Source organism: Lynx rufus, unplaced genomic scaffold (genome assembly GCF_022079265.1).
Source record: "Lynx rufus isolate CCGP_SWC_20201006 ecotype Redwood Valley unplaced genomic scaffold, mLynRuf1.p SCAF_17, whole genome shotgun sequence".
Classification (NCBI taxonomy): domain Eukaryota; kingdom Metazoa; phylum Chordata; class Mammalia; order Carnivora; family Felidae; genus Lynx; species Lynx rufus.
In genome coordinates, this window is record NW_025814831.1 from 50,227,379 (window position 1) to 50,252,657 (window position 25,279).

The following is a 25,279-nucleotide window of genomic DNA, read 5'->3' on the forward strand; positions in this document are numbered from 1 at the left end:
TGTGTATATAAGGGGGCAATGGAGAGTAGAAGGGTGTGGTATGGTGTTAGACAGAATGTTTGCATTCCGAGAAAATACAAAGACTTCTGTTGAGGATAAGACTCAACACTGTAGCATAAGATTATATCATATACATTTGACCCTTGAAAAATGTGGGTGTTCAGGGTCACTGACCCCTGGTGCACTCGAAAATCCCTACATAACTTAGGACTCTCCAGAACTTAACTACAACAGCCTACTGTTGACTGGAAGCATTATGATAACATAAACAGTTGGTTAACACATATTTTATATGTTATATGTATTATATACTACATTCTTTTTTTTTTTTTTTTTTTCAACGTTTATTTATTTTTGGGACAGACAGAGACAGAGCATGAACGGGGGAGGGGCAGAGAGAGAGGGAGACACAGAATCGGAAACAGGCTCCAGGCTCCGAGCCATCAGCCCAGAGCCCGACGCGGGGCTCGAACTCACGGACCGCGAGATCGTGACCTGGCTGAAGTCGGATGCTTAACCGACTGCGCCACCCAGGCGCCCCTATATACTACATTCTTAAAATAAGCTAGAGAAAAAAATGTTGTTAAGAAAAATCATAAAGAAAATACATTTATAGTACCATACTGTATTTATTTTAAAAGGTCCATGTATAAGCAAGCAGACCCACACAGTTTGGACTTGTGTTCAACAGTCAGCTGTGTATGTTTTCTGCTAGTAAAATGACAAATACTGTTTTATGTTGTTATAGTACCATACCATATATAATGAGGAATCAGAAGATGCTTCTCTTATCTCCCCCTGCTTAACACAGCTATGGTTTTGATTGTATGGAAATTGTAGCTCCATTATCCTTGTATTATAGCATATAATATTGGTTTCTTTACTTTTCTTAGTATTTTAATCTGTTGTTATATTTATAAGACTTCATTCACAATTAATTTTAATCCAAGGTGTTTTGAAAAATTATTAATAAATAGGTCTATCCCAGAAAGATAGTGTGTATAGTTTTACAGAATTCTCCATGTTATACTAAAATATTCACATGTGCATCATTGTAACTCAGTCCTCTGTATAACAGTGTTTAACAGTTTTTCTTTCTGTGCTGGCTTCATTAAGGCTTATATATATTCTGCCCAGAACACCTGTTGGTCAGAACATACCCAATTTGTGCATTAGAAAATGCAGTTATCTGCTTTCTTAAAATTGTCTTATCCTTCAAAATGGTATTAACTGGGTGTTGTGTTTTTTTTGTGTTTGTTTTTTGTTTGTTTTTTTGTATGTGTTTTTCTATTTTGCTTGGCTCTTTGAACATTTCTGGACTCCTTATTTTAGAAGGTAATTATGTTTTCTTTTGCTTGAAAATTCTTGTTTCTCTGCTGTAAAAGATTCTAATAAAAGTAACATGTTTCTCTTTTATAGGAAAAACCTTTCAACTCTACTCTCATAATCTTATAGCTTTGTTTGAACAAGCCAAAAAACCAGGATTAGCTGCCCATATTCAAACTCATAGGTTTCCAGACCGCATACTACCAAGGTACAAAATATTTTAATTCTATTGGGAGTGAAGGGCCTTAGTGTCTATTTTTAAAACAGCCAGTATTCCTTGCCCACTAAAAAACTTCCTTTGTTTTAATTTTGAAAGGTAATTTACACCAAAGTGCATGTCATATAGAATGCAAAAGATGAGTGTTTCCTTAACTTGACCGTGCAGGAGAATCACCTGTAGAAGCATTATAAATACAAATTTCCAGGCCCTGCCTCAGTCCTAGAAAATGAGATAGTTTGGGGTCAGAATCCAAGACTGTTTTTTTTAAAGCTGCTTGACTGATGCAACTAATTCAGAGATCATTTTTTGGGAACCACCGCAGTAGAGTACATTTATATTGTCCTATGTTTTCAGAAAGTTTGCTTTAACAACAAAGATTCCTGATACAAAAGGCTGCCACAAATGTTGCATAGGTGAGTAAATGCTATTTTTCTAACTGGATAATTAGAACTTTGAACATTTTTTTAATTCTTTAAGGCTATGGAGAGTCTTATAGTATCAAATAGGAAGGAAAGGAGGCTTTATATTTCTTTTTAAAGAGTAGTTAAGGGGCCATTGGAGCACAAGACTCTATGGCAGGACATGGCATAAAAATGTTTAGAGGTAATAGTCCTAATGCTTTCACAGAACATAGTGTTCCTACAGTGTTCCTGGTTTTTAACCATAGTCCCTGAGGCTGTATCTCTGCTAATGTCCTAGTTTATCATTTATTACTTACCATTTATTTAACACTTTCATTTTACGTAACTGTTATTGCGTAGTGCTTTACGAACATTATTACAGGAGTTTAGCTAACTGAAGTTAGAGGGAACAGTCTACCCAAGACCACCCTCACTTCTGATACCAGTTGCAAGTTTGGGGGGTTTCCAAAAACACCCTCATGTTAAAAAAAATTCTGTAGAAAGACTCAGGACTCACTGAAAGTAGTTACATTCATAGTTATGGTAGGGATAGAGATTAAGATCAGCCAAGAGAAGACGTTCATAGGGCAGAGTCCAGGAATAGTGCCAGACATAGAACTTGTGTTGTCCTCTCCCCATGGAGTAATGGGCAGTGTTACTTTTCTGGCAGTGATGTGGGATGGTGCACATGGAGTACTGCCACAGGGAGCATACATCAGCCTCAATACTCAACAGTTTTTATTAGGGCTCCATCACACAGGCATGATTGATCGTCTACATGGCTGATCTCAATATCCAGTACCTCTAGAGGTCAGTTCGTACTGCATGACCCAAAGCCCCTACTCTAAATCACATTGTCAATCTTTTGGCACGACTGTCCTTCACCCTAAGAACGTCCAGCATTGCAAGCCCCCAATCTAAATCATATTGTTGAGGCAATTCATTGACACAAGGCCCCAGGCAAATGAAGACACTCTTATCAGACATGACATTCTCCTGAGGCCTAGAGATTACCTTCCAAAGTGGGGGGGGGGGGTTGCGGAGGTGGGCACAGGCTACACAGGCTAGACCTCTTTTGGAGCAAGGTTAAATTCTTTACTGTTTAATTATCTTATCTCATTTAACCCTCAGATAACCCCATGATACCTGGGATCAGATACCCAGATACCTGGGATCAGACCCGGTCTAATGACTTCAGATCCTGGGCTCATAACTTCCTGTTTAATTCTGTTTGTTGAAGCAGTGAGTGTATTCATTGGTCTTCATGCTGCATAGTTGCATAGCATATGTTCCTAGTTATAAACAAATTTCATGAGCATTTTCTAGGAAAAATCAGGTTCATATCTATTATCAGATTCCCAAGATCTATGACTCAAGAAAGGTCTAAAAGCTTATATATAATCTAAGATATAAACCCATAAATACATTAAGGTAGAGCTTATTACAAATAACTACTCTTGTAAATGGTACACATAATTGTTGATGAGAGTCAAATTGGGGAGAAGGACAGACCAATATGAGTTTTTGTAGATTTGAGTCAAGAAAGTTACATCTTTAGTAAAATGTAAAAGTTAGGAAACTAGTAAACTAGTAAGACAAGTTTCCATCTTGACTTAAGTAGACAACTGTAAACTACTATACCAAGAATGAAATCATAGATTTCAGTTGCTTCCTAGACCTTCTCTTTCACTCAATTTACTTAAAAAACAAACAAACAAAACAAAAAACAAAAAAACCCAGCTCTTTAGGTTGCAAGTAAGTTTAGGTGTTTTAGTGCTTAAAATATCATCCTCGTATGTTTAACATACGAGTTCCTATGTTTAACAACCTAGCCTACTGAAGATGTTTAGAAGTAAATAGGTATGATTTAAAATTGAGATAAAGTGAAAAGGAAGGAGTAACAAAGCCGGAAGAGAAGACATCATCTTTCTTTACTTACTCTTACCACCCTGGTGAATAGAAACAATGATTTTCCTTTACCCGCTAAATTATGACTTAAAATAGTTTCTTCTTCCATCCATATTTTGATATTGATGGCAGGCCACATTTCATTGTTTTTCCCATAGATCATCCCTACCTTTATAAAGAAAGTGAGTTAGCTCTTATATTAGCATAGCTCAGTTGTTACTTTTAATTAACTAAACTAATTATGTTTTCACATCAAGGTAGTCAGTGTTTTGGTTATGTCTGTTCTGCTTTGTTTCTTTCCAGTCAGAAACCCTTACACAGGACATAAATACCTCTGTGGAGCTTTACAGTCTGGAATTGTTTTACTCCAGTGGTATGAGCCTATGCAGAAGTTCATGTTGATAAAGGTACATATTACTCTGTAGTTTTCTTCTTTAGAAAATACTAGTGTGTAACTGAAGCTGAAAGTACAAGATCTCAGTACTACTGTCTAGGGTCAGCACATTTATAGTTATTTATGGGTGTTTACTTGGTTTAGGGGTTCTTGCATTCTTGTTAAGATTTCCTCTTTAACTTATGTCAATAAACTTATAGAAGCATTGCAACCATAAAGGTGAATATGGCCAATTCTCTAAAACTATTTTATAGAAAACTCATCCTTATCAAGATGTTAGATGTAATCCTTTTTTGAAGTAGATCAATCAAGGAGAAAATGAAAGCCTTTTTTTGGCTTTATTCAATGGTATGAGTGGAGAGATTGTTTCTAAGTTATGCTTCTGTTTGTTTTTTCTCAGCACTTTGATTTTCCTTTGCCAAGTCCTTTGAATGTTTTTGAAATGCTGGTAATACCAGAACAGGAATACCCTATGGTCTGTGTAGCTATTAGCAAGGGCACCGAGTCAAATCAGGTCGTTCAGTTTGAGACAATCAATTTGAACTCTGCATCTTCATGGTTTACAGAAATTGGCGCAGGTAAGTGTTTTTAACCTGTTAAAACATTGATGCTTTTGCATGTAAAAGAATCAGAATAAGCTCAATTAGCATGGGCTGGTTCAGAGCATCAACATAGTTTCCCAAGTAAGCCCAGAGGAACATGTATATAATAGTTTATGATCTCTATTTGCCTGAGGCAATTGATACAAATTATTTTACCAAGGCAAAGTTTAATGATTCCTGACATATAAAGACCTTAAAATGTTACCACTTAATTTTTGAACTTAATAAAGAAGTTTTCTACAGTATTTTTCAAATGTTATCAGCTTCTCAAGCAAAGAGATTTAGCTTGGTTCCTATCAGTTTGCCCAGACACACACTTCCTAGAATCATTATGTTCAAGTGCTTTTCAGACTTGACTAGAAGCTTCTCAGGTGTGACCTCCAAGCTTTACCATTTAAAGATACAGGGAAATAGCTCTTGGACTTTCTTAGAATGATTCATTTGCCTAGGATTTTATCAAATATGTCTCAGTGAAAGCTCTAAAAAGGTTGGGAAGCTGATTCTTAAATTTTAAAGTTGGAACAAATCAACCAAGAATTTATTTTTTAAATCTGCATAGTAAGTGAAATGAAGGGAATCTTTTACCTTTTTTTGTGCTAATATATTATTTGGTCATCCGTAACCCTGTATTTATCATCTTTTTTTTACATGTGAAGTCAAGCAAGCTTCAGTCATAACTATTTCATTACTTACCACATAATATCCTCTATTACCTTGTGAAGAAGTTTGTTACAAGTATCAAGTTTGATGATTCTTATTAAATATCTTTGGCTTTTGCTCATTTGTAAGGCCAAATTGCAAGAATTCTTTATACAACCCAGCTATTGAAGTTATTGTAGAACCACACTAATGTCACTTTGAGAATAAGAATCAACATGAACCAGTGGTGTCCTAATAAATGTTTAACAACAGGCACTTGGGGTGCAGAGAAGCCTGGCTTGTAATGGTTGCCAATTCTGTGGTATAAATACTCCCACCAAGGGAATATTTCAAACTACCAACCTTATGTCATGTGGCTCACAAAATTCCTGCAAATTTAACAACCCAGTTCAAGCCAGTTCCAGCATGCACGTGACTATAATCACTTTCTTTATGGACCAAGTCATAATTTACAGTAAAGTAAGATTGTATTCTGTGCCGTCCCACCCCACCTACACTCCACCCCTTCTTTAACTTAATTGTTTAATGCTTTTGGTTGAGTTAGATGCATCCCTTCCTGTACAGCTGACAGATACAAATGATGTTGTTTTGTTATCCTGAAATATAAGCAGCCCAAATAGAAACATGTTTCTATTGTGTAGTTACTGTAAAAGATGGGTTAAAGATCAGTTTATTTAAAAACCAAGATCATTTTTGGCAGATAGCCCTAACTTTTTTTTTTCCTACTGGTTAGTATATGATAATAGTATAGAGCAAGTCATTTCATACAATTATTTAATATGTGTTTGCATCCACTTGCTTCTATTTGATATATTAAGTTGCATTGCTCAGGGGTAGTCATTTAGTTAGTCCTCTTTTGAATTTGTGGGTGGGGGGGGGTTGAGGGTTTTTGTTGTTGTTGCTGTTTGGTTTTTTAATGCTTGAGAGTACTATTCTACCCACTTTTAACATTGTCTACGCTAAAATTAAGGCATACCCAAAATTACTTTCTGAGAGAGAGCTTGGACTCTGCTTAAGGTTAATCATTCACATCACCCGCTAGCAATGGTTGTCCTTATATTACGTAGGCTTCTCCATTTTTGCAAATGATTGTTAATCTACCTCCCGTCTGTCTTCATTTTTGAGGTCAGGCCTTGAATTGGCAACAGTTGTAACAGTTAAAATGAACTCCTGTTCTAAGACTGTCTTCAGTTTTAGTCTGATTTATTATTGTAGTATCTTTATCTCCAAGGATGGTCTTTAGCCTGTTATCAGCACTAAGTAAATATTTGCTGAATAAAAGCATGTATATAGGTTTGTTGAGAAAAACTATTTTTTGGAGTGTTGCCTGAGGAACCAACAGTTTATTTTTTAATTTCTTTTAATTTCAGTTTAAATTCTTGTCTTTGAAAGGGCTTTGGAAGGTCCAAAACACCCCAAAATAATATATAAAATTTTGTGTTTGTGTCAGATGTGCAGTTTGTAGGGAGAGGATCCATGGGCTTCCCAAAGAGATGTAATTAAAAATGACTGCCCTAAACTATCTAAAATCTTTTCTTCAATTTAGCTAGACCATTCAAGCAATCTGAGTGCCTAAAATGAATGATTTTACCAAAATGTTTTACAAAAATGTCATCACATCTGTTAGCAGAGCAGCCCTGTGAATATCAGCAAAGTTCTGAAAGTTGCTTCCTTCAAAGATGTTGTTGACAGTATTGTTCATTATATTACTGTGTCCTCTTAATAAAGGAAGTCCTACTTATACATGCACACACCCCAACACCAGGAACGTTTCTCTTTGATCATAGTTTCATTAATCTTTTTTGCTTTTTCTGAATTACTGACTTATTTTTATCTCAGATGCTGTGATCACCTAACTGATGAGCTTGTTTCCGTCCTCCCATTGGTTACTATAAAATACACAGCAAAATCTAGTCATTGTATAGCATGCATTTACTTTCTTCCCCATATTTACCGTTGGCTTCAATTTATGTTTGTAACATCTTTCTAGAACTAGCTGAGGTATTAGTTAAATGTAAACTTGAGCTTTTCTCAGCTCATTTAGCCATGCTTAGCATTTTAAGTTCTTTTCTAAGTTGACCTACGTAAATTTTTCTTAGAGATAACATAATTACAAAATACAATTTCTGTGTTAAATTTCAAAGACTAGTTTTAAATTTTTTTTTAACGTTTATTTATTTTTGAGACAGAGGGGGAGGGATAGAGAGAGAGGGAGACACAGAGTCGGAAGCAAGCTCCAGACTGTGAGCCATCAGCCCAGAGCCCGACGCGGGGCTCGAACTCGCGGACCACGAGATCGTGACCTGAGCCGAAGTCGGACGCTTAACCGACTGAGCCACCCAGGCGCCCCTCAAAGACTAGTTTTAAATCACATAAGAAAATAAGAATTTGTGTTGCTTTTCTAAGCTTTGGTTTTTAAAGCCTGTTGTGTAATGGTAACCCTGTTTTTTTTTTTTTTTTTTTACCCCTTCTAAGGCAGCCAACAGCTGGATTCCATTCATGTAACACAGTTGGAGAGAGATACCGTTTTAGTGTGTTTAGATAGTAAGTAGTATCTTAAAGTTTATTCTGAGTATACTGCTTGATATAACAGATCTTTTCATGGAATTGATTCTATTAAGCTATAATTCAAGATTTTTACTTTTCCACCTTAGGTTTTGTTTTATTGATGAAAATCCTAAATTGGCTACAGATATTGTAATTAATTGGTTTGTTAATACTACTCTCTGTGACTTTTTCTTTATTTTGTTTGGCTACTTGGAGACATACTAGATAGTTTGCCATTACCGCGGAGTAAAATTTTGTGTAAAACTATTATGTGTAAATTCTGTATAAAACTATTCTGAGGGTTTTTTCCTACCTCATTATAATTGGAAAAAATAGAAGGTTATACTAGTATGGTCACTTTGTCATATAGCATGAACTTTTAGAATCATGTAGAAGTGACAGTGTAATGTACAGACAGATTTGACATCCTCACCTGCTAGTTGTGATTCTTTTGATGCAGGGAGAGATGTTATTGATAGATGTGTGTTGTACTATAAGCAATAGAGAAGCAGAAAAAACTTCAACAACAGAAATTATTTCAGTTTTCAAATGAAGCAGTCTGGTTCTTAAAAACTCACCTTATTTTTATGCAGTACATTGTGCAAGGTGAAATTCACCAAGACTTAGAATTATACTTGAAACTTGGCAATCTTTGCTATGTTTTGTCCATCCCAATGTTTTTTCAATTACTGGACCTGCCCATAGGTGTTCAGGGTAATTTTAAAAATTGCTCTACTACTTAATTTGCCTGTATTTTTGTCCTAACTTCTGTTCTCTAAAGAGTTCCGTAGTGGATTTCCCTTAGGGCATCATAAAGACCATCTCATATTATAGACAAGTGAACAAACCCAAAGTGTTTCATTCACCCATCATCCTTTCTTTAAGTATTTTTGATTCTTTGAATACTGGTAAGATTGGAGTGTTCTTCTGTTACCTTAAAGTGTATTTAAGAAATTCTTTTTTATCTAACCAAGTGGGAAGTTCAGTACTGATTAAGCAAATAATCAGAATTTAATTTTAATCATATTGATCCTTTAATGTTGAAATCCCTAAAAACCTTCTGAGTCATCTAAGGAAAATAAATTGTGCTTAGTTTTCATTTTGCATTTTATATATTTTATCAAAATATATTTATATTTATATATCTTATCAAAAATGTTTTTAAAAGCTTTGACTAGCTAGGCCCTCCATATCCCAATTATTCAAAGTAAATGGAAAGCTGACTTTCTTGAGGTTTTTAAAAGGGAGTAGAGTAAGACGTTTAAAATGAGTTGCCAACTATACAGTATAAGTCAGTTTCAGTAAGCAACAGTGGAGACAGGCCTATAATCACAAATCATAGTAGACAGATAAGAAAGTAATACACAAAACAGGTGTCTTCCAAGTCAGAGCTAAAGATGGTTAAATTAAAAAACAAATAGATGAAAAACAGATTTGTGTATACTCACCATCCCAGAGTTTACTTATAAGAAATTATGACCCTTGAAAAGTACTATTTTTTGCCCCTGTATGCCTCTGTAGAATACTATTCACATACTAAAGTTATGAATTACTGCAAATATTACATATCATATGTTATATAATGTGTAAGGGAAAAATTCTACTGATTGCTGAGTACTTGGACACCGCGTAGACACTTTGAAACATCATGCTTTTTAAAAATTGAGGGTGTAAGTGTTCCATATATCCTAAATGAAAAAAAAAATAACAGTGAAATTACCATTTGCTAAATGGTACTTTTATATCTTATAAAACATAATGACAGTTTTCACCGGTCATGCTTGAATCATGATAAATAGCTGAACTTAATTAAGACTGTTTGTTCTATATCCATGTAGAATCCACATATCAAGTTACATTTATTTTAGCAGATTTTCATTTCCAGTTTTGACTTGCTTTTTCTTTTTTTTAAGAATTTGTAAAAATAGTAAATCTACAAGGAAAACTAAAATCAAGTAAGAAACTGGCCTCTGAGCTAAGTTTTGATTTTCGCATTGAATCTGTAGGTAAGTCTCCCTTATTATTTTTTTAACTTAAATATAATTGACATACAATATCCTGTTTGAGGTATACATCATAGTCATCTGATATTTTTATATATTATGAAATGATCCCCACAATAAATCTGGTTGCCATCTGTCACCATACAAAGTTATTACAGCATTGTTGACTCTATTCCTTATACTGTACATTACATCCCTGTGACTTCTTTGTTTTAAAACTGGAAGTTTATTCCCCTACAGCTATTTTGCCCAAGCCTCCTTTTTTAATAATGTGTTCAGAATACTTAATTTTTTGTTCATTCCCTACTTACGATTGTCTAGACCAGCACTGTCTCATAGAAGTTTCAGTGATAGAGAAATGTTCTGTGTGCTCTTAAATATAGTAGTCATTAACCGTACCTGTTGAGTATTTGAAACATGGCTAGTGCTACATTTTAATTTTGTAAATTTTAATGTGTTTTTAATGTTAATAGCCACATGTAGCTAGTCGCTATGTTGTATTGGACAGTGCAGGTCTAGATCATAATCTTTTATTGCTATTTCCTGGGTATTTAAAACTTGAAATCATTTTTTTAAATTTCTGTTCATTGTTCCCTTTGCTGCATGAAGTGAATTAAGTACTTCTCCCAGTTTTTTCCAAATCATAAAGGTATTTGTGTGATGTGATTAATGGTGTTAGATATGCTATAATTCTTTGCCATGTAAGATGGGGTGTGCTGATGGTTATTGCTTTTAGGTCTATTTATATATAAATAACTAGTTTCCCACGGGACTCGGAAACTAATATGCCATTTTAATTTGCTTCCTTTTCAATGAGTGTTTCACTCTGTGTAATTACTCATTGGTTTTATGATAAAAATTATTATATTTTATTATTGTTTGCATCCTCAATGGTTATTTGTCAGTAAATATTTTCCCCAGGGATGATAGAACTTAGGGGAAAAAAATACCATGGCTGGGAATATTTTGAACAATTTATGATATGACTCTACTGTAGGTCAAAAATAGTTAAAACAAAGTTGGCAATTTGGACCATAAAAAATGCATGTTTCTCATTAAATGTTAAATGTTTCTCATTATTTAGAAAGTTTTTATCCTAAGTATTTTAATGGTTTCTTAACTGGAATTTTGCCCTGTCGCAAAGTATGTTCATCCCGCTATGTAAATATCTTACATAAAAGTAATTTGCTTGCAGTTGGAAATTTTAATTTATTGAAGCAGGAAACCTGAACTTTCTGTAGATGGTAGGACAGAAGGGATGTTGGAACTAGTTTCTTCTTTTACTCCTTTATGTGCTGGATACTGCATACCAATTTCTAAGATTTAATATTTTCAGTAAGGATTCTGACATACAGATCTTTAGTTCCTTTTCATTTTAACTGAAACATACTGCTACCTAAACTTTTTTATACATGCCACATTTTTTTAGGGAATTTTAATTGTTACACAAAAGTTTGGTCCTCTTAAGCTATCATCCCTCCTTGCTAGTGAACTTTGAAATAATTACAAGGATCCTGCTGGGTAAAGAAAAAGAGTCCCTTTAAATCACTTTTTAAAAATAAAACCAGTAACTGGGTTTTTTATTTGTCACAGTTAGTGAAACTTGTGTGATTTGTTATGTAAGATACTTTTATTTTCAGTGAGCTAACTTAACCCAGAACATTTTTACATTAACTTTTTACAGACTCCATGGTCTAGTAAGAAATAAAATGCTTCAATCACATTCTCCCATTACCTTTACTGGTGTAGGGCATATGGCTAACTCTCCAACAATCAAATGGGTTCTCTCCCTCATTCTTCCTTCCTTCCTCCCTCCCTCACTGACTGTACTTTCATGACTGCAGCCTCCTCTAGGAAGGGCCCAGAGGCCCTGCTCCCCTTCCCCACAATTGTGGAGCCTGCCTCCTCTGTTTCTGAACCTCTAAGTTACCCCATAAGGGTGCCTCAGTGGGCCCAGGCCTGTGCTTGAAACCCTGCAGAACATAGAGATGGATAAGGCACAGCAGGAACAGGTTTCCCCCCAGAGACCTTCAGGCCACACCAGGGGAACATGGGAGATGGGTGAGGAGCAGGAGGGGCTGAAGCATGCCATGTGGCCATACTTTGGGGTCATGGTCACTCCTGAATCCAAAGCCACTGGGAAGGTGGGCATGCTTGGCTGTGAAGTGTCATAAGGACAGTGGGGCCTACAAATCCAGGGCAGAGGCACAGAGGCTCTGTGCGACAGCAGTGACTACTCTAACTGGTAGACCCTCCCAGTAAGAATTGGCTCACAGATCATAAATATTCAGTGTGTGGTTGCATTTTGGATTGTAAGGTTTATTTTTTCAAATAAATGTTGTAATAGGGAGAATGGGAGTATGAATAAAAAGATGCTTTCTTTTAGCTATTCTAAATATATAACAGTATTTAAATAACCATGTTTTTGATCCAAAAAAACAATTATGTGTGTTTTATTATTTTATTCACCTAAGACAAAAGATAGTATATGAAAGAGAAATTAATATGTTGATATCCAGCTCATCAGAAGTTAGCCTGTGTCTAAACAAATGCCTGTTACATATGTCTTTGAAAGCTTTCATGACCCTGCCTCAATAAATTATTTGAGCTTAGGCATGGCTTGGCCACAAACATGTTGGGAACAGATGGTCTAGACAGTGGGATCTTGGACCAAGCACTTGGGGAGAGCTTTACATTAGTATTTATTAAAAACAGTTAAAGAAAATGTATAATGAATTACTCTGTGCTTTATTTTAGTTTCAGTTCTCTCTAATCTTTTTTAGTATGCCTTCAAGATAGTGTGTTGGCTTTCTGGAAACATGGAATGCAGGGTAAAAGCTTCAAGTCAGATGAGGTAAGATTTCTTACATTCATTTGATGAATTTTCTTTCTGGACCCACATTACCATGTTTAGTGCCTTTAATGCTATGAACTGGTAGAGCAAAATTGCCAGTATTTTCCTTTCAGATAATGTTCAGTTTCTTACTCATTGTATGATTCTTCTGTGGCCACAAGGAACTGTCAAACATGAGTTTGCACGCTTCCAGTCCTCTCATCTGTCATTTGTAAATGTGGTTGCCAGGATTGCTTATACTTCTCTAAATTTAATAAGCCTTTTCCATACTCTGTAAATGTGTAGCTTATTTTTAATATTACACTTAAAATTCTAAATTAATATGTATTAGATCACAGGACTAAGAAAAAAAATCTAAGAAAATTCACTCATTTAGTAGATACTTATTGAGTACCAACTATGTACAAGACACTATTATTATAGCACTGTAAGGTATAATGAAGTGTTATAAATAATATCAAACCTTTATAACATCTGTGCTTCAGGCACTTTACAAATATTAGCTTATATTTAAGGCTAATAATTAAATGGGGTTAGGTCCTATTCATATTCCCATTTTTTTTCTTTTTTATAGGCACAAACTGGTTAAGTAACTTGCCCAGAGTTAAGTCGCTAGTTAAATGGTAGAGTCTGGATTTTAAGGGTCTCCAAAAATCACTTCTAGCTAAGATAATCAGGCTACATTTCATGCAGGAGATGGGACTTGGAATTCACCTTGAGAGATGAATCCTAATAGTTAGCTAACATGTACCATTTCCCACTCGTGTCTTTTACACTATAGTCTCACACATGTGTGGACTTATTTTAAAGCTAAGTCTTCTACTTGAATTATCTCTAGTTTTATCCATGCTCTTGTATATATGTAACTGATTATTTGTACCTTTTCCATGAACATGGGATTTAGAATGCTTCCAAGAGAAAATGACATAAATCAGCTGTCTTTGAATATGTCAGTTTACTTACTCACGTCACTAAATGTCACCAGACCCCTGCATTTAATGAAACCTGTAGCCCTACTTACTGCCATAAAATTAATTGTCCCTAGATCCTTTTTTCAGTGTGCCACTCCTATGGTTGGAAATCTGCAGAAAATACTTGATGTTCACTATATTAAGTACAAATTGTATTTCCTTTTTTTAAACTCATTTTGCTTACCTCTTTATGTTCTCATCCTTCAATTTGGGCCTAGCTATTATATTTATAAAGTAATATTCAACCATTCTAGTCCACAGTGATTGGCACATTTCTGGACTTACTCTCTGAAAATCAGCTCCATGTGGTATAGCACCTCATTAATTTCCCACTTCAAGTTTACTAATTCTGTCTTCCCAGCTAGACTACAAGTTCATTGATAACAGACTATTTTTATACTTATTTTATATCCACACTTTTATAGTTTGGATTCCTCCAAAAGCTTGACCCTAAGACAAGGAATCAAGTGCAGGTAGTTTATTGGTAGTAGATCCCAGAAAACAAGTGATGGAGTGCAGAGTATAAGATGGAGAGGGGGAAAAGCCATTAAAGAGCACATTAATAAACTGGTTCCCACTATGGGCAACCAGGGCTTAATCCCAAAGGGACCACTGAGGAAGGGTATAGAGCACACCTCAAAATAGACTCATTTGAAGGTGGGGAGGCTGGTGCCTTTATACACCAACTGCTGTCCCTCTTGAGTAAGGGTTACTCCCAAGGGTATAAACTCCCCACATTTGGGAATCGTACCTGTGCATGTGTGAGTGTACCTTCTGCAGCTTTGGAGAAAACAGAGCGAAGGAATACCATAGGTAATACTGATGTAAGACACTAGCACATGGAAGTGCCCACCACAACTCTGTGGAACTCAGGGGCCTGTGGGGCCACCGTGAGCATCTGTACTGACACAAAGGGAAGAGTAGGGGCTCTGCAGTCCAGCAAACCTGTATTCAAATATTGGATCTGCCAGTTAGATGGTCTTAAGCAAGTTACTCAACTTCTCTGAGCCGTAGTGGTTTTTTCCCCAATAATATGGGGATTATAATATATATCACAAAGAGTTATTCTAAGGAAAGTACCTGACCCATACCAGATGTTCCATAAATACTGGTTTATTTCTACCATTAAGGCAGTCAAAAAAACTTATGAAAATTTATTTCACTTGAGGAATTGAGCCTATCAAAAATTATCCATCTCTTTAATAATGGTTCTAAGTGGTTTTTAAATTATGATTTAAATAATATGGGGATATGTGATGCTAAGTGAAATAAGCCATACAGAGAAAGACAGATACCATATGGTTTCACTCTTATGTGGATCCTGAGAAACTTAACAGGAACCCATGGGGGAGGGGAAGGAAAAAAAAAAAAAAAAAAAAAAAAAACGACGTTAGAGTGGGAGAGAGCCAAAGCATAAGAGACTGTTAAAAACTGAGAACAAACTGAGGGTTGATGGGGGGTGGGAGGGAGGGGAGGGTGGGTGATGGGTATTGAGGAGGGCACCTTTTGGGATGAGCACTGGGTGTTGTATGGAAACCAATTTGTCAATAAACTTCATATAAAAAAATAATAATAAAATAAATAAATAAATAAATAATATGGGGATAAAGGTATTACTGATATTTTCTTTCATAGGTTACCCAGGAAATTTCAGATGAAACAAGAGTTTTCCGCTTATTGGGATCAGACAGGTAATAGTTTGGTTGTTTTAATTTCATTACCAAAGGAATTTAGTGGCTGTGTTCTTAATTCTATTATCAGCCTATAACTGTGTTTCAAACAAAATTCTTAGAAGGCTCAGCAACTCTGAGAAATAACCCTGTATCGGGGCGCCTGGGTGGCTCAGTCAGTTAAGCATCTGACTTCAGCTCAGGTTATGATCTCACGGCTTGTGAGTTCGAGCCCCATGTCAGGCTCTGTGCTGCCAGCTCAGAGCCTGGAGCCTCTTCAGATTCTGTGTCTTTCTCTCTCTCTCTGCCCCTCCCCTGCTCACTCTCTGTCTCTCTCTGTCTCTCAAAAATAAATAAACATTAAAAAAAAATTTAAAAAAATATCCCTGTACATTTATTGAGAGAGAGAAGAATTAGTCGATTAAGCGATCTTTTTGTCAATGTGAAGATCGTGTTTCTAGAGATAGTTACATTCAGCCAAGACAAAGTGTGTTTATGTCCCTAGTACCATGACATATTTCAGACCCCTTTTGTTTTCATCATTTGTTCCTGGTTTGTTACCTTCCATTAACTATTACTGCATAAACCCAGCAGGATATGCACCTCCTGACATTTGCTTTTATGTCAGAAAATATTCGGCTCCATTTCTGGTCAGTCTAAATTAGAAGGAATTATGTGGTCTCTGCGATCAGAATGAAAGATAAGTTCCAAAACTGCCGTCTTAGGAAAAAATTAGTAGTTTTTGTCCTCCAAAGTCCATATTGTCTACCTGTGCAACTAATAAAGTCCCCTTCCCTTCCTGTCTTCCCACCAAAAGTTGTTAGTGCAACAAAATTGGCCATTGTAATATGCATCAGTCCTGAGGCAAGGATTAAGAACCTCTGCTCTTCAAATTCAGGCTAGTCACAGAATCACTATTTGGATGAGCGTCTCGTAGAATCCTGTTTTATTCTCATTCATTCCCTTCTCGTTGTGTATATCATTGACCCTTGAACAACACAGGTTGGAACTGCATGGGTCCACTTGTATGCAGACTTTTTTCAATAGAGTTCAGTACTATAAATGTATTTTCTCTTATGATTTTCTTAATAACTTTTTTCTCCAGCTTACATTATTGTAAGAATATAGTATATAATGCATATAACATACAAAATATGTGTCAGTCAACTGTTTATGTTTAATCAGTAAGGTTTCCAGTCGCCAGTAGGTTATTAATAGTTAAGTTTGGGGGGAGTTAAAAGTTATGCATGGATTTTCAACTGTGCAGGGCGTCAGTGCCCCAAACCCTCATGTTGTTCTAGAATCAGCTGTATTCTAAAAGCTTTATTTTACCTTCTATTGGCATATATAAATAAGCAAATTTGATTTTAGTTGGAATAAGATGAGACTATCCTGAAATGTTTTCAACATTTCATATTCATAAATTCATCAATCCTTAGTTTTGTTTTTAAGCTATAATGTGTAGAGCAGAATTTGACAGTGCACCTGTGATCTTTTTGAACAGTGATACTCTTTCACGATTTGATATCAGTATTTGAATGAAGCATGCAATCTCTGTCTTCACTCTTAAGTCTTTTGTTTTGGTTTAATTGCAGGGTTGTCGTTTTGGAAAGTAGGCCAACAGAAAATCCTACTGCACACAGCAATCTGTACATCTTGGCTGGACATGAGAATAGTTACTAAACACCAAAACTATCTCCAGTGACAGGAAAATGAGTATACTCCATTGAAAGCAAAACTCTCTTAAGTTCAGTACAAACTACACTAGGATTTACTTTAGCTCTTAATGGGTTCTATCTCAAGTGATCTGTACTTTAAGGTGGAATTCAATATTTCTGTAGCTGGAAACAGCGATTCTATCTTGCCACTGTGTGGTGGTTATATCAAGTTTGCTTAATAAAAGCTATGAGACAAATAGTCCTCTAGTTCCAGGAAACACAGTCTTTTTAAAAAAAATAATGTTTGTAACAAGGGTGCCATGATATTTTTAGATAACAGCTCACGTGATTATCTTCAGAAAGATAAATTTAGTGACAGTTTTCTTGTTTTATACCATGTTTGATTCCTTCTTAATGAACATAATTTGATAAAGAAATTATCAAAGAAGCCTTTCACTTTTACATTGGCCATTCTGTATGTTTTTGTAAAATAGAATATTTAATCCTTATTTATTAATCTCTTGCTGGAGTGGTGTAATGTATGTAACTTTTAGCAGAGGAGGGTTTCAGAGCAGCTTAATTTTTTTTATAATGTATAAAAATTTTGTTTACCTTCCAAGAGTAGTACTTTGAGGGGTTAAAGGCAGAGTGTTTGGGTTCAGTACATACATGCAGTTTTACTTAATACAAGTATTTTATAATACAGTATCATCCAGAATCGCCTTAAAAGGGAGTTTTGTGTTTTCAATTATAGATAGTTGCAGGGGGTCATACAGAAGATACTGATAATGGCTGAAGGATTTTTAAAGGGGTATGTATGTCTAGATGTGACTACCATGTGTATGTATTCTCGACAAGCAGTATAATATACCTGTGATTTTTTTTTACATTAGGGATAATGCATAATAAATTAATATTCATATATATTATCATCCCGAATGTAAGGGGGGATGTATTTAACTGCCCATGATATGTATTTTACTTATACTGTACCACAGGGGAAACTGTAAAGCAGCTACATGTGTAATCTTGGGTTTTTTCACATATGTAGGTATTCATTTTGAGTAGGTTTAAGAAAAAAAATATTTAAATGAAATTGAATTCCTGATGGGATAGTATAAACAAGTATTATAAAAACCAGTATTCTGAAAATAAGAAAGGATAGGGCCATTTTTGAGTTTGCTTCTCTTTTTCTATTGTTAGTACTCAGAGTTGAAGTGTCACGTTGGTACCTGTTGTCCTAACACATTTACTGAGAACAGCTAGCATTGAGATCATGAACAAGAGGCTAGCAATAGCAAACTATAGATTACTTCAGCAGTTACTTGAGAAGAAAACAGTAGAACGATCTCATTCAGTCTTTACCAGCTCTGTAAAATAGGGAGTTTTATCATCTCCATTTTCCAGATGAGGAAATAAGTGTTTAGCAAAGTTAAGAGACTTACCCAATTCACACAGCAAGTTGGTGGTTGAGCCAGACCGTGAGTCTTGTGACTCTGTTCTTTTCACTATGCAATACGCAAACAATAAAATGTTATGCAAATAAAATATAAAGTAAATTTTCTTTTAAAATGCACATCGATATGATTTCAATAAGTGTGTGCCTGTTTATTTTGGGTATGTTAAATGGGGCCCCTGGACTGAAGGACACTGAATACAATAGATGGCAGGGGACCCTACTCAAAACGAAATATTTACATACATACTGGATACAGAGACCAATGCCCTCCTCTCACTGAATCCTGGCAGCCAGACCTTCCCACCCCAACAGTATTGGAAGTCTTCTCTGTGCAGTCTGGCCAGTTCAAGTGGAAAGACCTAAATAGATCCTGACATGAAAATCATAGTTAACATGCCCTCCACTCCATGCATCCAGACCTTGCAGTTAGCCTTATAGTCCTATGATATTAATAATTTTTAAACAACCAAGACATATGAAATACCTGAGGAAAACCTGTAACATAAAAGGGAGAAAACAGTTATGGGAAAGAAGCACTTAGAGGCAACAGACTATGCAGGATAATGTCAAAAGAAAAAATATATATTCTGAAAGATGTTGCAAGTATGAGTCAAGAGTAGAATACTAAAAAAGGAGCTTTCAGAAAATAAAAAGCTCTTAGAAAATATGATAGCATAGCTGAATAATTCAGTAGAAGCTTTAGAATATAAAGTTGAAGAAATTTCTCAGAAAATAAAAAGAAATGGAAACATTGGGGGAAGGGGGGGGAGTTAAGACTAATAGCCGGGGAGGCCCGTTATCTAAAAAAAAAAACAACAAAGAAGAAATCAGTAGAGTATTTCAAGAAGTTTTTCCAGTACTGAAGAACTTCAGATCCCAGATTGAAAAGACACAATAGATTTAAAAAATCTGTACCAAAGCACATCATTGTGAAATTTCAGAGACATGGGAGCCAAAGAGAAGATCTGTGTTTCCAAAGGAAAGGGGAAAGTCATACATCAAGGAATAAGAATCAGGATAGCTTCAAATTTTACCAGAAGCAGTGCCTTCAAAATTCAGAAAGAAATTTCCAACCCAAACTTCTGGATCCAAATACATTATTAATCAAACCTAAGGGTAAAAATTAAGATATTTTTGGTGGTACAAGCTCTCAAAAACTGTACCTCCCATATAGCCTTTCTCAGGAAGCTACTAGAAGATGTGCTTCATAAAAATAAGGGCATAAATTAAGCAAAATGAAGACATTAGATGCAGAAAATGGGTTTCCACACAGGAGGGAGATGGAAATCCCTGGTCGATGGTGATGGGGTATCCAAGGATGACACTACACCAGGCGTAGAGAGCATACCAGCATACTAGAAACTCCTGGAGAGACTGAGAAAGATTAAACTGATAAAATACTTGATGCATCTCAGTATCTTAAGAGTTAGACACCTAGCAAAGAGTAAGAGATTCCTCCTAAAACAGACCGAGAAAACAGAGTAAGATCATTTTCTTTGGAGTCCCCAGAAAATGGGAGTGAGGGACTTAGAATATTGAGATGGAGAGGTGGGAAATGTTGACATAAGGGTACATTATTGAAGTCCTTGCTGTGTAGACAATGGCAGCTTGATTCTACCAGGTCTTTTTTTTTTTTTTTTTTATATGAAATTTATTGACAAATTGGTTTCCATACAACACCCTGTGCTCATCCCAAAAGGTGCCCTCCTCAATACCCATCACCCACCCGCCCCTCCCTCCCACCCCCCATCAACCCTCAGTTTGTTCTCAGTTTTTAACAGTCTCTTATGCTTTGGCTCTCTCCCACTCTAACCTCTTTTTTTTTTTTTTTCCTTCCCCTCCCCCATGGGTTCCTGTTAAGTTTCTCAGGATCCACATAAGAGTGAAAACATATGGTATCTGTCTTTCTCTGTATGGCTTATTTCACTTAGCATCACACTCTCCAGTTCCATCCACGTTGCTACAAAAGGCCATATTTCATTTTTTCTCATTGCCACGTAGTATTCCATTGTGTATATATACCACGATTTCTTTATCCATTCATCAGTTGATGGACATTTAGGCTCTTTCCATAATTTGGCTATTGTTGAGAGTGCTGCTATGAACATTGGGGTACAAGTGCCCCTATGCATCAGTACTCCTGTATCCCTTGGATAAATTCCTAGCAGTGCTATTGCTGGGTCATAGGGTAGGTCTATTTTTAATTTTCTGAGGAACCTCCACACTGCTTTCCAGAGCGGCTGCACCAATTTGCATTCCCACCAACAGTGCAAGAGGGTTCCCGTTTCTCCACATCCTCTCCAGCATCTATAGTCTCCTGATTTGTTCATTTTGGCCACTCTGACTGGCGTGAGGTGATACCTGAGTGTGGTTTTGATTTGTATTTCCCTGATAAGGAGCGACGCTGAACATCTTTTCATGTGCCTGTTGGCCATCTGGATGTCTTCTTTAGAGAAGTGTCTATTCATGTTTTCTGCCCATTTCTTCACTGGGTTATTTGTTTTTCGGGTGTGGAGTTTGGTGAGCTCTTTATAGATTTTAGATACTAGCCCTTTGTCCGATATGTCATTTGCAAATATCTTTTCCCATTCCGTTGGTTGCCTTTTAGTTTTGTTGGTTGTTTCCTTTGCTGTGCAGAAGCTTCTACCAGGTCTTTTGAGAAGCTGTGCAATAGCTCCCATGATGGTCTCCTGAAAGACAAGTGCCTGGGGCATTTATCTACAGACTCCCACTCATGGTTGAGTTGTTGCTGGGGCATTACGGGCATGCTCCCCTGAAGTGTACTGTGTGCATCTGGCCAGGGAGGCTCCTTAAGTGTCAGAGAAGGCCCTGAAGCAGACAGCTGAAAGAGCAGACAATAAATCTGAGCCTATTTAGAACTATCCACCACCTCTAAAATCAGAGGTGGGTGGAGGGGATGTTTCTCAAGGTCTTTCAATCAGTGATGGTATCGTTTCTAAGCAAAAACTTATGAAAGACTGGAGTGCCTGTGTGGCTCAGTCAGTTAAGTGTTCAACTTTGGCTCAGGTCATGATCTCCCAGCTTGTGGGTTCAAGTCTGCACCAAGCTCTGTGCTGACAGCTTGCAGCCTGGAGCCTGCTTTGGATTCTGTGTCTCCCTCCCCTGCTCGTTCTCTCTCTGTCTCTCAAAAATAAAAGCATTTAAAAAAATATGTTTTAATCTAAAACTGAAATCTGACCTCCCCCAAAAAAACAAAAAAAAACTGGCAGTTAACTCCAGGAAAGCAAAATGGTGTATAGAAAAGAAAAATAAACGATGTCCAGTGTTTGAATGACATAGCATTAACAGCAAATATGAATCTAATCAAAATTACAGCATACTTGTAGTGGGAGAGGACATGGTGTTATGGATATAAGGTAGAAAAATATCTAGATACTTATCTTCCATAGTAGGAAATCAATGGATAATACCTAAAAATTAAATATTAAGAAATAGATGGGTCACCTGGGTGGCTCAGTCAGTAAAGCGTCTGACTCTTGGTTTGCAGCTCAGGTCATGATCTCACAGTTCAATTCGAGTTCAAGCCCTGCATCAGGCTCTGTGCTGACAGCATAGAGCCTGCTTGGGATTCTTTCTCTCCCTGCCCCTCCCCTGCTTGAAGTCTCTCTCTTCTCAAAATAAATAAACACTTTAAAAAAAAAATCAAGAAATAGCTTATGTGGGGCACCTGGGTGGCTCAGTCGGTTAAGCATCCAACTCTTGGTTTTGTCTCAGGTCATGGTCTCAGAGCCATGAGATCAAGCCCCACGCCCACCCGGAGTCAGGCTCTGCACTGGGCATGGAGTCTGCTTAAGATTCTCCCTCCCTCTCTGTCTACTTCTCTCTCCTCCCTCTCCCTCTTTCTCCCCCCCCCACCTCTCTCTCAAAAAAAAAAAAAAAATCTACCTTGACAAAGGAGCAAGTCAAGTGTTTTCATTCTCACAACTTGTTATTTATAGAGATCCTAGTCACTTTCCTAAACCTAGAAAACAAATTTAAAAAAAAAGATTAAAAGATTTGGAAAGGAATAAAAATACCATTTGCAAAAAAACTTAGAAATCATGAATTTGGAAAAGCAGCTGGATGCACTGCCAGCATTATACACATCTGTATACCTGTAATAAAGAGAAGGTGAAATTTTAGGATTCCATTTACAATACAGAAAACTATCAAATATGTAAGAAAAATGAGATGCAAGCTCTGTATACTTGAAACTAACAAAACCTCAATGAAATTAAAGAAGACCTAAGTAAATGGCAGATGACGCCATGTTGATGAATTAGGTTTGATATTGTAAAGCTGCCAGTTGATTTAAAGATTCTGTGTGATTCCAGCAGATACTTTTATGGAGATTGACAAATTGACTCTAAAATTACATAAAATGCAAAGGGTCAGGAATACTCATGACAAGCTTTTTGGGTTTTTTTTTGTTTGTTTGTTTTGTTTTGTTTTTTAGAAAGAGCAGGAGCTGGGGAGACAGACAGAGGGAGAATCTTAAGCAGACTCCATGCTCAGCGCCAGCCTGACAAGGAGCTCAATCCCACAACCCTGGGATCATGACTTGAGCCAAAATCAAAGAGTCAGACTCAACTGATTGAGCCACCCAGGTACCCCAGCTTAAGATAATCTTGAAGAAAAAAAAAACAAACCTGGGAGTCTTAGGCTACCAGATTTCAAGAGATGATAAAGCTACTATAGCAGTTAAGATAGGGTGACATTGGCATGAAGACAGACAATGAAATACAATCGTGAGTCCACAAACACACCCACACTTACCTTATTTTTTGACAGATACTGCCCTGGAGTGAAGGATAGCCTTTTCAATAAATTATGTTGAAACAATAACAGAATATCAAGGGAATCTTGACTGCTACCTCACACAACAAAAAGAAATACCAGATAGACTGTAAATAATCTAAAATATATACAACTATAATTCTTTTAAAATAAAACATCTTCACAAACTTGGGATAAGCAAAGATTTCCCAAACAGAACAATAAGACTTTGACCATAAAAGGAAAAGTTGGTAAAATAAACTTAATTAAAATATTCTGTTCATCTAAGGACACCTTTACAAGAAGGAAAAGACAAGCCACAAAATGGAAAAGAGACTTGCATTACATGTATCCACAAAAGACCTACCCAGAAGACCCAAAGAACTTCCACAAATCGTTAAGAAAAAGGCAGATAGGGGCGCCTGTGCTGAGTCCATAGAGCCCATGACTCTTGATCTCAGGGTTGGGAGTTCAAGCCCCACACTGGGTGTAGAGATTACTTAAAAAAATCTTTAAAAACAAAAAAGGCAGACAACACAACAGAAGAATGGACAAAAGATTTTGAACAAGCACTCTACCAAAGGTAACATCCAAGTAGTCAATAAATATACGGAAATGTATCCAACTTCCTTGGTGGTCAGATGAATACAAATTAAAACAACAATGCAGTACTTTTACACAACCACCAAAATGGCTAAAATGAAAAGGACAGACAAAAACAAATATTGGTGAGATTGTGGACAAGCCAAGGCGTTTATACTGCTAGTGGCAATGTAAAATGGTGCAGCACTTTGGAAAACAGTTTGGCAATTCCTTAAAAATGTTAAGCATGGATTTGCCACGTGACCCAGCAATTCCACTCTGAAGTATCTTCCCAAGAGAAAACATGTGCACATAAAAACTTGTATGCAAATGCCCAAAACTGAATTCATAACAGCCAAAAAGTGGAAGCAACCCAAATATTCACCAACTGGGAAAAGGGTAAACAAAATATGTTCTATCCATGCAATGAAATACAACTCAGCAATGAAAAGGAACAACATGCTGATACATGCTACAATGCAGATGAACCTCAAGAACATGTTAAGTACAAGAAACTAGTCACAGGGGGTGCCTGGGCAGCTCAGTTGGTTGAGTGTCTGACTTTGGCTCAGGTCATCATCTCGCAGTCCATGAGTTCAAGCCCCGCATCGGACTTTGTGCTAACAGCTCAGAGCCTGGAGCCTGCTTCAGATTCTGTGTCTCCCTCTCTATATGCCCTTCCCCCACTCATGCTGTCTCTCCTCTCAAAAAATAAACATTAAAAGAAAAGAAAGAAAAAGAAACGAGTCACAAAAGATCACATATTGTAATGATTCCATTTCTATGAAATGCCCAGGAAAGATAAATCTATGGAGACAGAAGGTAGATTAGGGGTAGGTGCACAGGGCAGGGGTTCAGAATACAGAGTGATTGTGAGTGAGCATGAGGTTTCTTTCTGAGATGATGGGAATGTTCTAAAATTAGACCCTGATGATAGCTGCACAACTGTAAACTTATTAAAATCATTTATTTGTACACTTCAAATACAATTTGTACACTTTGCACATTTTTTTGTACATTTTATTATACTTTAAGTGTACCTAAATAAAGCTAAACAGAAAAAGCGTATCCAAGGGGTCAGGAAACACTTTAAGAGGTATTCAAAGTCATTAGTTACCAGAGAAATACAAATGAAAACAATAATGCCACTACCAAATAAGACCACAGCACAATACTATCACACATGAGTGACTAAATGCTATCACACACTAGAATGACTAAAATGAAAGAAGACGATATGAAGTGTTG

The 25,279-nt window shown here is 36.5% G+C and overlaps 1 protein-coding gene across 3 annotated transcripts in view; it reads left to right on the top strand.

Moving 5' to 3' along the window:
- Positions 1 to 17,974, top strand: part of MAP4K5 (mitogen-activated protein kinase kinase kinase kinase 5) — a 113,531-nt gene extending 95,557 nt beyond the window's left edge. For 2 of the 3 annotated variants that reach the window (XM_047079687.1, XM_047079689.1), the window contains exons 23-32: positions 1,333 to 1,335; positions 1,420 to 1,534; positions 1,901 to 1,959; positions 4,159 to 4,262; positions 4,650 to 4,827; positions 7,987 to 8,055; positions 9,972 to 10,064; positions 12,845 to 12,915; positions 15,522 to 15,577; positions 17,152 to 17,974. In XM_047079687.1, the coding sequence (XP_046935643.1) occupies positions 1,333 to 1,335; positions 1,420 to 1,534; positions 1,901 to 1,959; positions 4,159 to 4,262; positions 4,650 to 4,827; positions 7,987 to 8,055; positions 9,972 to 10,064; positions 12,845 to 12,915; positions 15,522 to 15,577; positions 17,152 to 17,239 (836 nt within the window). In that variant the 3' untranslated portion in view covers positions 17,240 to 17,974. The remainder of the gene's footprint in view (positions 1 to 1,332; positions 1,336 to 1,419; positions 1,535 to 1,900; positions 1,960 to 4,158; positions 4,263 to 4,649; positions 4,828 to 7,986; positions 8,056 to 9,971; positions 10,065 to 12,844; positions 12,916 to 15,521; positions 15,578 to 17,151) is intronic. The other variant, XM_047079688.1, reaches the window with a different exon arrangement.
- The last annotated feature ends 7,305 nt before the right edge of the window (positions 17,975 to 25,279 follow it).